Source organism: Morone saxatilis, unplaced genomic scaffold (assembly GCF_004916995.1).
Source record: "Morone saxatilis isolate NCDOM2014 unplaced genomic scaffold, NCSU_SB_2.0 Contig11, whole genome shotgun sequence".
NCBI classification, from domain to species: domain Eukaryota; kingdom Metazoa; phylum Chordata; class Actinopteri; family Moronidae; genus Morone; species Morone saxatilis.
In genome coordinates, this window is record NW_023339663.1 from 15,585,931 (window position 1) to 15,598,095 (window position 12,165).

Below are 12,165 nucleotides of genomic sequence, written 5' to 3' on the forward strand. Positions count from 1 at the left end.
GCCTCCTGCCATGGTCCTGCTTGACTACCATTGCTAATATCACTGATATTATTGTTATTATTATTATTATAAATCTTTCCTGTGTGTGTTACTGTCTCACTCCGCTGGGGGCGAACTGGAGCTCTTCCTGCCTCAATAGAGAGTAGAAGAAGAATGCCTGCCTGCTGCACACAAGTGTCCTCGGAGTCCTTGCACTAACGTTAATATCTCTGGTTTCTACCTCTGTGTCCGTCTGTCCGTCTGTGTTTGGTGACTGCAGACTCTTGGATTAAACCGCTTCCTCGGTGAGTTGTTGATGTTACAGAAAATCTTGTCTAATTCAGCGAAACTGTCATTTTAATTCAGCTGAACGGTAAAGAAACTCAAGCTAGTCTTTACATCCGGTCTGTATTTTTCAAAATAAGACGCATTAAAATGATTTAATTCTCAGTGGAAATAGGGGTTTAAGTCAGGGATAGAAGACCACAAGAATTTTCATTCCACAGTCTGTTTCTGAATGGTCAAAATAAAAATACAACATCTTTTTGGGCAGTGTTAGCCTGAAATTCTATTTGAAAGTTTAACCACTGATTGAGTCGACTCGATATGAATCGATTTGATTAAAGTATCCATTCTTAAGTGGCAAAATCCACTTTATCATTGGAACCTATCCCAACTTTTCTTTTTCTAAAACTAGGAATACTGGACCAATCAAAAGCCATAGCGTGTAAATAGACGAGTAAACCTCATCTAATTTTGCTTAACCTTGTTCCAAATGCATCAAATACATAAAGATCGTCCAATGTCATGTCTTCCCTATAGGATTTACACACGAGTGGACTCTTAATAAAGCAGATAGCAGAAGGGTCACTGTTCAGTTTTCAGCCTCAGCTTCAGTCCTCCTTGGAGTTTAGTGATATGAGTCTTGGACTTTATTCAATGGGGATTTGGTTTTTGTTTTTTTATGAAAACAAGCATCAGTTTCTCTGAGAGTGGTAATGTATGGAAATCTACCTTCAACTCTAGTTGTTGAGGAGGGTATGGAAGGTGTTGGAATTAATTCTGGCAGTAATAAAACTATGTGTATGTGTGTTTAGCTGTGTGCAGGGCTGCAGGGTCACTCTTTAGATGGACCTGGTCCTGTAAAAAGGCACCAGACTTTAGGGTTGAAGGTAACCTCTGACTGGAATTAGGATCCTGTGGCTGGTCACGGATTTATTTATATATATATTAAAACAGTAGCTTTGGTGGAGTACAGCCAGCAACACAGCAGTTAGTTTTCAGCATCCGTGCAACAAGTTATGCCTAAAATCTTGCAAGAACATGTAACATTCAACAGGAGATGGAAAACGATAAAAAAAGACACTTGGATTATAATTCAGTGTCTTGTGTCTAACATCACTTTCCTCTTGTTTCAGGATCATCTTGTGTCTCATCGTTGGGATTTCTTATTAAGAAATCATGTTTCAAAGAAGAATACCCTTCTCACAGATCGCCTTCGTCACACTGCTCGGAGTCGTTGGTGGTATTTATATCTACAGACCTTATTTTGATCCGGTGCTGAAGACCTCAGGACAGCAGAATGTGCCAAAGAAACAGAATGAAACAGACAATTCGTCATAACAATTCATCACTCCGAGGAATACTTCACAGACAGAAGACAGAAGACCGAAGACCTACATCAGAGCTGTCAGAGCTGGAGGTAGAACCAAAGACAAGGCCAGCATGGATACATTCATGCTTCTTTGTGTTCGTCTCATGATTGCTCATGTACAGAAATAAAATATTTAATAATTTGACCTCCTGATATTATCTGTTTCAAAATGATGTGTCAAACCTCATATTTTGTCGTTATGCCTTAATCCTGCACTTAATGCTGTTTGTAAACTGTCATTTATCGAATAAATAGATAAATGTTGTCTTAATTAAGATTGCTCTGAGTCTAAATATGTCATCAAACATGAGTCAAACTCCTCTAGTGGCCCCTAGAGACTGATGTTTGTTATACATTACCATATCTGTGTACATGTGCCAAAACGTATTAGTGTTTCAGTCACAGGCTCCTTTCATTCACTGATTTTTGTACAGAAAATTAAGTCTGACTAGTTCACATTTTCTTCTACAACATGAAATACATCTGTGAATTGTAAAGTTGTACAATATTAGTTTTTATTACAACATAAATCCATCGGAGGTGAAAGTATTATTATTATTCAACATCCTACCAAGTAAAAGTGAATACAAATATAACGTCTACACTGTTTTAGTTCAGGTACCAATACAAACAAATGTAATGGTCTCACTGAAGAGAAAAGACTGAGAGATTGAAGATGAAGAATTTATATGAGGATTTCAGGGATAAGCTTTTTTTTGTAAAATAGCCTTAAGTTATATATATGTGCAACAGTTTTGGAGTCTTATAAATCAGTGTGGACTTACAACATGAATCTGCTGAGCTGTGAGATGGAAATAAGTAAAAGTTCTGATACACAGTTTGTTCTCACTATTGGATCTTTGCTGTTTGTGAAAAAGTACTAAAAGTAAAAGCACTCATCATGTAGAACGGCCCATTTCATAATAATTAGGTGTGTGTATATGTGTGTGTGTGTGTGTGTGTCTGTGTGTAGGTGTGTGTATATGGAAGTGTTGAGGAAGAACAAGGCGAAGTAATGTATTAGCCGAGAAATAGAAAGAGGAAAAGAAGATAAAAAGAGGCAAGTACATACTGGGCGAGGAATACAGAAAGGAGCAAAAGAAAAAGAAAGACAAAAAAAATTAAAAAAGGAGAGGAAAGAGGATTAATGAATTATTGCTGGGCAGTAAATGGAGTAACGCTTCCATACAGTGTAACGTTACACTGTTCATTGCCTCCTCCACCCATGGAGATGTTGGCATAACTTTATTACAAGTTAGGAGCATCGGAGGTCTACCAAGTAAGGCAACGAAAGCTACAACCATCTTTATTAACAAATGTAACTAACTGTTTTTGTCCCTTCGTTACATGTAATCCGTTACTCCCCAAAGGCCTGAATAAAGAGTCTCCCCCTGTGTCAGTGTACAGCGGTAACCATGGCGCCCTCTGCTGGCCGCTGGCTGTAACGGTCGCTGGCTGTAACGGTCGCTGGCTGTGAGTCGTGTAACGGTCGCTGGCTCCGTGAGGAGGAGCTGTTTCTCTACAGCCAACGACAACCACGGAAAGTAACGCCGCTGCTCAGTCTTAATGAAGCTGGTCTCACTGTCAGCTAATGGCTCAGAGGCGACGGAGAAAGTAAAGTCTTCATTTTATCCACGTTTGGGAGAAAGTCTCCAACGGTCGCTTCCAACTGAAACACCCAACTGTAACTGTTAGACGACGCGGTGCGCAGCAGCAGCAGCAGCAGCAACGCCCCGGGGGTAAGTTACTGTACTTAAAATGAGTTTCCAGGAAATATCAGTCCGCAGCATCTGTCCGGAGAGTTAAAGCGAGAGATTTTAAATAAAACGGGTGTCTTTTAACTTTTAATTCAGTCGACTGTGTGTGTTAGTAACAGCTCTTCAAAGTAAATCCAGCTGGGAAACATTAGTACACCTGCCCGGTCCTCTTCTCACGGTTGGACCTCGTTAGCCTCTCACACTCGCCCCAGTAACTGGTACAGACTAACACCGCTTTAAAACAACGCCGGTACTCAACTTAATAACATTTCCCGCAGCGTTTGGACCCATATGTATGCTGCAATATGTCTGACAGAGGAAGCTGGGTAGTTGGCATCCAGAGACTTGTTGGCAGGGTCCAAATAAAGGACAGTAAAGTGAGTATTTCTTGGTTTTGCGGCCGCCTGACCACCAGAGACCACCTGAGGGTCATTAGGTTGTCTATTTGTTACAGTTAATCGATCTGAGTGTTTATTTGTTTGTGGGAATCAGTTCTGTGTGCCTCACACTGCCTGCTGCTGCTGCTGCTGATAATAAATCCTGCTCTCTGAGGTATTTTAAAGATTAGATACCAGCTTGTGCTGCCAGAAAGTTTTTAAAGATGCATGGTGCACTTTATTGCAGTGTCAGGCTTTGTGTTGCACCCTTTCAGGTTTACGGTCTGTGTGTATCCGGATTGTCCTTAAGGAGCTGGCCGGGCCTCTGTGTTGGACAGCTGCCCAGGGTGGGTCTCCCACTGCTCCCTGACAAATGATTAAAGCTGCTTGTTGTTTGCTGGTCTGCACGGGTGTACTTGGTGGTAGTACTTCCCTGGCAAACACAGCAGCCAGGTTGACTCCCACTGAAGGAGAAAGTGCCAGAACAGATATTTAGGTGGAGCTGACGCTGTAAAGCTGTGTCTATATAGGAAGGCTGGCCACAATATGCACAAATAACAAGTTAAAGACCGACAACGTAAGACAGATAACGTAAATATAGCACAAAATCATGAGTAGGATTTCTAAAACGTGGTGTAGTCCTGTGTCGGTACAGATAGGGACTTTATCTGACATTCATGAACTAAGGTAGTAAAGTTTTTTTAAAAGAAGACCACGATAATTTTCACTTTCTGCACGTTGTGTGTTAATAATTAGTTTATGGAGGATAAAATCCCCTGAAAGGCCTTTAAAACTAGAGTTCAGCTGAAGGACTCTCTACAAAGACTGGGGAAGAAGTTTACTGTCGTTACAGTAATTATGTTATTTAGTGCTTCAACAACATCACGTCATTAAATGTGAGCTCCCATTTGATTTTTAAATGCTCCGAAGAAGACACACAGACGTTAACCCTGTTTATCAACAGCTTCTTTAATTTATGTAAAGCCTTTCTTATTTTTTTGGTTATGACTTATTGATCACAAAGCAAAATTCAAGTCTAATCTTTCCTCTTTTTTTTTTTTTGGTACCAGAAACTAATCACCGGTTGTTGAATGTGAAGCTTCGGGCAAACCAACACTGATCTTTACTGGTGGATCTGTTATCGGTCAGACTGAACTGTTAAATGAATTTTCTGCCATTAGTTACATCAGTTCAGTCGTGGCGGACTGTTTCTGTGTATCAGCTCATAGATTGTGTTCAGATATTAGTCATTATTCTGAGAATTATTGCATTCACAGTTTCTAATTAAGTCTTTTAACGTTGATATTGTCTGAGATACACTAATACTTTCTGTCACTTGGGGCCAATAAACAAACTAACATGTCAGTTATATTTAAAGCTGTTGTTGTGATACCAGACAAAATAGTTTCTGTTGTGGTTATCGACACCAATAATTCTGGTTAAGACGGGTCACACTTGGTTGCAGAGGCTCTTCAGTGAGAGGAGCACTGTATTGTGTGACACCTTAATCTCTCGCAGTGCAACAGGGCCTCGTTTGTTGTCTGTGGGGAACGTGATGCTGTCCACTGTTACTACTTCTGAACCCAAATGAGTTTAGCGCGCACAATTAGTAAGGTGATTAAGGGAAAGTTAATATATTAAGAAGGTGACCAGAGCAGTGATTCACAGTGAAGGAGTCTTTTCCACCGCTCTGACGCGAAACAACGAGCGTCTTTATGTTTGTGATGAGAGATGTTCATCCAGAGGAGGAGGAGGAGGTACTGACATGGCTGTTTTTAGAAGACTTATTGATTACTGATTGTTTTACTGCTCGCTGTGTTTTCTTGCCTAACACGGAAGATCACGCTCTGCCATCAGAGGCTGCTTCCTTTTCACAGCTTTGATAGGGCCGGGAAGTGTTAATGACGAGAAAACGGCCTTTATTTCAGCGTTTAGCACAGCTTTGTGAACCGAACACACACGATGCACGAACCTCTGCTTTGTTTCATCATAACATAGCTTGGTAACGTGACTTTGTGCTCTTTCTAGTTTCCGATTGGGGCTCAAACGGTGGAGTTGATTACTGATTAGCTTGATAACAGTCTGCAGAAATTCGCTGACACAATCTACATCTCCAGTGTGGTTTGTACTCGACTGTGTCACTTCTCTGACCTGTTTTCACTCAAACAGAAATCAGACACTGACTCAACTTTTTCTGTCGTGGTTTTCAATAATAAGGCCAACAACGAACAACGACAACAGGAGCTTCACTGACATAAGTAAATGTTATTAATGTCTCACTCTGAGGACAGTTATTGGACAGACAGGAGGGGCTCATTCATGTTTACAGTCATTTTTACAGACATGGATCAATATGGGGAGAGTTTAGAAACACGCAGTGGGCCTTTTGAATGGACGCTAACAGGAAAGTGGCGTAATGACGGTGAAATGTGGCAGGAAGTTGCAGGTTTTAAGGTTTTAATTAGCTGTCTTGCTCTTATGTGAATATGAAGGTGTTGTGATCTGATATAACAGGATTTATATTGATAAAAAATTAGGCGAGCTGATGAGCACTTAGACTGCAGAATATTCTGTGTTTCAGCGCTTTCAGGGTGTTTCTTTAATTAGTGTTGTGCCTTAAAGCATCACCTCAAAAACTAAAGGAAATTAAAACATAATCAATGATTTAAAGTTTGTGTGAGTTCCCGAAATGTGTAAAATGTGAAATGTCGACTGATCCCAGCTGAGCTTATACATTAAACCTTATTTATAAGTTTTAATCTGAGTCAAAACAGGCCGTGAGCAGGAATGTGGACTTGGTGGTTCTGGGGCTCGCTGGTCGGAGCTCACCCTTTATGGACACATCGCTGCTTCTGGCTGCCATCACATTTATCATGGATCTTGATTTTGCACGAGACCTTAAGCTGCTTACGTCTCCAGATGAAAGGTTCACTGCAGTTACAGCGAAAGAATGTCTGAACGCTTTTCTACACACTGGTCATATGATACATCTGCACTTTAAATGTTTTGATCAAGTGAAAACGGCTCATCCAGTAGGTATACAGTGTAATACATGTACATGTACATATACAGTGTTATACTTACATGTACATATAAGCAGTGTAATACATGTACAAGTGTGAATACATGTAACAGTGTAATACATCGTACAGTGTAATACATGTACAGTATACAGTGTAATACCACTGTATCATATAAGTGTAATAAACATGTACATATATCAGTGTAATACATCATACATAATACAAGTCCGTAATCATTGTACATATACCCAAAAGTTTGTAATACATGTACATATACAGTGTAACCTACATGTAGCATATAACAGTGTAATCAACTATACATATAACAGTGTAATCACAATGTACATATCACAGTGTAATACATGTACATATACAGTGTAATAATATACAGTGTAATACATGTACAATACAGTGTATACATGTACAATAGATAAGTGTAATACATAGTACTATACAGTGTAAATACATGGTAAAATATACATGTGTAATACAATGTACATCCGTACCACGTGTAACTGACATGTACATGTAACACGTGTAATACCTGTACATGAACCAGCTGTAATAGGCATTGTACGAAGTGGTAACCTCACCTGTACATGTAATACATGTACAGTGTAATCACATATACTATACCAGTGTAATACGATGTACAGTGTAATACATGTACATATACAGCTGGTATAACATGTACCATATAGCCAGTGTAATCATGTACAGTGTAAGTAATGCTAGCATATAATGTACAGTGTTAATACATGTAAAGTGTAATAACATGATACGTTGTAATAATCGTACATATACATGTACAGTGTAATGAACCTGTACAGTGTAATACATGTACATATACAGTGTGATACATGTACATATACGTGTATACATGTACATATACACGTGTAATACATGTACAGTGGTAATACATGTACAATAATACATTACAGTGAATACCATATACAGTGTAAGATGACATGTAACAGTGTAAACATGTACATATACACTGTACAGTGTATACATGTACATATACAGTGGTAATACATGTACAAGTGTAATACATGTAGCAGTGTACAGTGTAATAAGCATGTACGATATACATATACAGTGTAATAACATGTACATATACCAGTGTAATACACGTACATATACAGTGTAATACATGTACATATACAGTGTAATACATGTAACATGTAACAGTTGTATATACATGTACGTATACATGTACAGTGTCAATAACATGTACAGGTGTAATAGCATGTACATATACAGTGTAATACATGTAAGTGTAATACATGTAACATGTACAGTGTAATAGAGTTAGCATATACAGTGTAATACATGTACATATACAGTGTATACATGTAACATATACAGTGTAATACATGTAATATAAGTGTAATACATGTACACTGTAGCAGTGTAATATGTGTGAGTGTAGAAGCATAATTGTGCTTCCTAACCACCGTCCTTCATTCATAGAAATCAAAGCCTTTACTCCCGACATGTAGAGCAACGAGCCAGAAATCGTGTAGAGAAATACCAAACTGTCGTGTCTGTGTGTTTCTGTGTGTGTTTCTGTGTGTGTGTCTGTGTGTGTGTGTGTGTGTCTGTGTGTGTGTCTGTGTGTGTTTCATGTGTGTGTGTGTGTCTGTGGTGTTTCTGTGTGTGTGTGTCTGTGGTCTGTGTGTTGTGTCTGTGTGTTTCTGTGTCTGTGTCTGTGTCTGTGTGTGTCTGTGTGTGTTGTGTGTTTCTGTGTGTCTGTCCGTGTGTCTGTGTGTTGTCTGTGTGCTGTTGTGTGTTGTGTCTGTGTGTGTGTGTCTGTGTGTGTGTCTGTGTGTGGTGTGTGTGTCTTGTGTCTGGTGTGTGTGTGTGTCATGTGTGGTGTTGTCGTCTGTGTGTGTGTCTGTGTGTGTGTCTGTGTGTGTGTGTGTCTCTGTGTGTGTGTCTGTGTCTGTGTGTGTTCTGTGTGTGTGTTGTGTGTGTGTGTCTCTGTGTGTGTTTCTGTGTGTAGTGTCTGTGTGTCCTGTGTCCTGTGATTGTGTGTCTGTGTGTGTGTCTGTGTGTTTCTGTGTGTGTCTGTGTGTTGTCTGTGTGTGTGTCTGTGTGTGTGCTGTGTGTGTGGTGTGTCTCTGTGTGTGTCTGTGTGTGGTGTGTTTCGTTCTGTGTCTGTGTGTGTGTCTGTGTTGTTCTGTGCTGGTTGTGTGTCTGTGTCTGTGTGTGTGTGTGTGTGTGTGTGTGTGTGTGTGTGTTTCCTGCTTGTCTGACTGTCTGTGTGTGTGTCTGTGTGTTTCTGTGTGTGTGTGTCTGTGTCTGTGTGTGTGTGTCTGTGTGTCTTTCTGATGTTGTGCTGTGTTGTGTGTCTGTGTGAGTGTCGTGGTGTGTCTGTGTCTGTCTGTGTGTCTGTCTGGTGTGGTGTGTGTTGTCTGTGTCTGTGTGTCTGTGTGTGTGTTCTGTGTGTTTCTGTGTGTGTCTGTGTGTGTGTCTGTGTGTGTGTCTGTGTGTCTGTGTCTGTGTGTGTGGTGTGTCTGTGTCCTGTGTGCTGTGTGTGTGTGTGTGTCTGTGTGTTCTCTGTGTTCTGTGTCTGTGTGTTGTGTCTGTGTGTGTGTGTGTCTCTGTGTGTGTGCCTTGTGTGGTGTGTCGTGTGTGTGTGTGTGTTCGTGTGTGTCGTCTGTGTAATGCTGTGTGTGTGTGTGTTGTCCTGTGTCCTGTGTCTGTGCTCTGCCTGTCTGTGTCTCGTGTGCGAGAACTGTGTGTGTGTGTGTGTGTGTGTCTGTGTCCTGTGTCGTTGTTGTGTGTGTCTGTTGTGTGTGTGTGTTGTGTCGTGTGTCTGTGTCGTGTGTGTGTCTGTTGTGTGTCTGTGTCTGTGTGTCTGTGTCTGTGTGTTTCTGTGTGTGTGTCTGTCTGTGTGTGTGTGTCGTGTGTGTGTGTGTTCTGTGTGTGTGTGTCTGTGTTGTGTGTGCTGTCTGTGTGTGTGTGTCTGTGTGTGTGTGTGTGTTGGAGAAGGAGAGGAATTTAAAATACTTCCTGTCACTGTGTCAGCAAGATGAAACGGCTCTTTCGTTACACACATTAGGCCACAATACCAAGAGCTGTACCAATCTGCATCTGGAAGTGTTGCATAATGTTGGAAAAGTGTGAAAGACCTCGTATCTTCCTCCTTCACTGTGACTGTATGTGACACAGCTGTGAGTCCACTGACCGGGTTCTTCTGTTACTTTAAGACGTAATGAATGTTTGGTCACAGACGAGTCTACGTACTGTGGTGACACCGACAGGACAAGAGAGAGCGTTTAACTTTAATTCATCTTCGTCGTCAGTTCGTGGCTCCTTGTAGCAGGACACGATGTTCTTCATGTAACCCGCACCAGAGTGAGGATGTTCTTCATGTACAGATGATACTGCAAACAGATTGAATGACACACAGGGAATAAGTCTGCATCAACTTCAGCTCCAACCTCCTATTATTAAACACAGTAAAGTATGTCTGAATGACCTGTAGGACGCAGACATTAGTCCACTAACAGGTGTTGTCACTGTGGTGCCTGATTAGACTTCGATCAGAGATCTCAGTATCTGTAACACCTAACCTGAAACAAAGCTCTCCTCAATTCTCCTCCAATGTGAAACAAAATCAGTTTGTGCTTTTTAAAACACTGTAAATGGATCTCCCAAACAACATTACAACAGTGTTTACAAGCACACGACTTATCTCTCCTACCTAAAGACTGGATTATGTTGTTTTTAAACTCTAATAGTTTACAGTTTTAGGAACAGGAGAAAGTCTTCATCCTCTGTTGAGTGAAGCCTTTCACTCTAGAGTCTAGTTTTGTTAAACCTGTTAGTGTTAAAAAAGGCTCAGTATTGTCCTAAAACATCTGGGCACTGTGGTTTTAAGCATATATCACTTAAACAGGAATAAATAGTGCATTTGTTGGGGACAGTGAAAACACACGCGGTGTTCCAGTGAGTGAGGAGTGTTTAATGTGTCCAAGTGTCACTCATTAATATGTTTTTGGACAACAGTGCAGCTGTATAACACAGAGAGTCACAGAGAGTCACAGGTAACACTTATCACAGGAAGAATAGTTGCTGCTGATTTAGTTTTAGAGCGAACGTATTGGTTATTAAATATGAAGAGCTTCGTGCACTTCAGGAGCTCCCTGATGTTTGAGTGGTTAGATGATAGCTGGACTTCACTGAACACAAACTGATACCACCATATCTTTGGTCGACTGAGTCGTTTTGTTTGTGTGTTTCAGAAATTAAGCACTCACTATGTCTGATGGGGACTATGATTACCTCATCAAATTCCTAGCCCTCGGTGACTCCGGCGTGGGAAAAACCAGCTTCCTGTACCAATACACCGATGGGAAGTTTAACTCCAAGTTCATCACTACAGTTGGAATAGACTTCAGAGAAAAACGAGTGGTAAGTTCAGTCAGTCTTTAATACAACGAGTCAGCATTGTAATCGTTTTCCTTCAGTCAATAAAAGCACACAAGGATTTTACGCTCTGCACTTCAGATGGAACATTTCCTCGTGTCCATGTGAGCCAACAAGCATTTATAGCTGCCTAATTAGGGGCTTAAATGCATTCCTACACCATTAAGTAACTCCCTTGTAACAAAAGATTACTGGTGAATGTTGCAACAGGAGTTATGACTAATGCCGGTGAACAGCAGAACGCACCCTCCTGAAGAATAAACACTTCATACCATTGGCAAACAGCGGAGCAGTGTTCATATTTACTCAGTAGTCTCTCTTTAATGGTGCTGACCTCCAGCTGCACGATTATATCCTGATACCTGATACAGTTTTATCACAGCTACACTGGACATTCAGTCAGTGCAGTTTATCTTGAGTGACTGTCCACTGTTTCCATCACTTCTGATACAAAGATAAAGACAGTGAATGGATCTTTTATAAGCCACAAATCAAATGTTTTGGCAGCTGTGATTTTAAAAATTGCTTTAGCTATTAAACTTCCACTTACAGAGTAGCTTTTGTAAAATATCACAACTACTCATTGTGGTTAAAGCGGACAATAAGTAATTAGAGTCTCCTCAAACGACCCCGAGCTCTCTTTGATTGTTAAAGTCCATGAGGTGTAAAAGCTGCTGGCTGAGGAAGTGTTTATAGCTAACCCACTGAAGTGATGCACAAAGAAAATGTGGATAATATTGTTACGTATGATACGTGCGATGATATAAAACTTACTTCTTGGCACTTTTCACACATTATAACTCTCTATGTGATCACAGATGTACAAAACGCATTTAAATCCTGAAGTTTAACTTCTGTTGAAGATTTATTTCTGCCAATAGATCCTCCAAAATGTTCAAAAGAAAAACATTTTTGAGGATCTGTTGGCAGAAATGCAA

At 40.5% G+C, this 12,165-nt stretch overlaps 1 protein-coding gene across 1 annotated transcript in view; it reads left to right on the forward strand.

Moving 5' to 3' along the window:
* The first annotated feature begins 3,089 nt into the window (after nucleotides 1-3,089).
* rab27a (RAB27A, member RAS oncogene family) overlaps nucleotides 3,090-12,165 on the forward strand; it is a 13,319-nt gene continuing 4,243 nt past the window's right edge. The window contains exons 1-2 of the mRNA XM_035652271.1: nucleotides 3,090-3,372; nucleotides 11,044-11,212. Of these exons, the coding sequence (XP_035508164.1) occupies nucleotides 11,060-11,212 (153 nt within the window). The 5' untranslated portion in view covers nucleotides 3,090-3,372; nucleotides 11,044-11,059. The remainder of the gene's footprint in view (nucleotides 3,373-11,043; nucleotides 11,213-12,165) is intronic.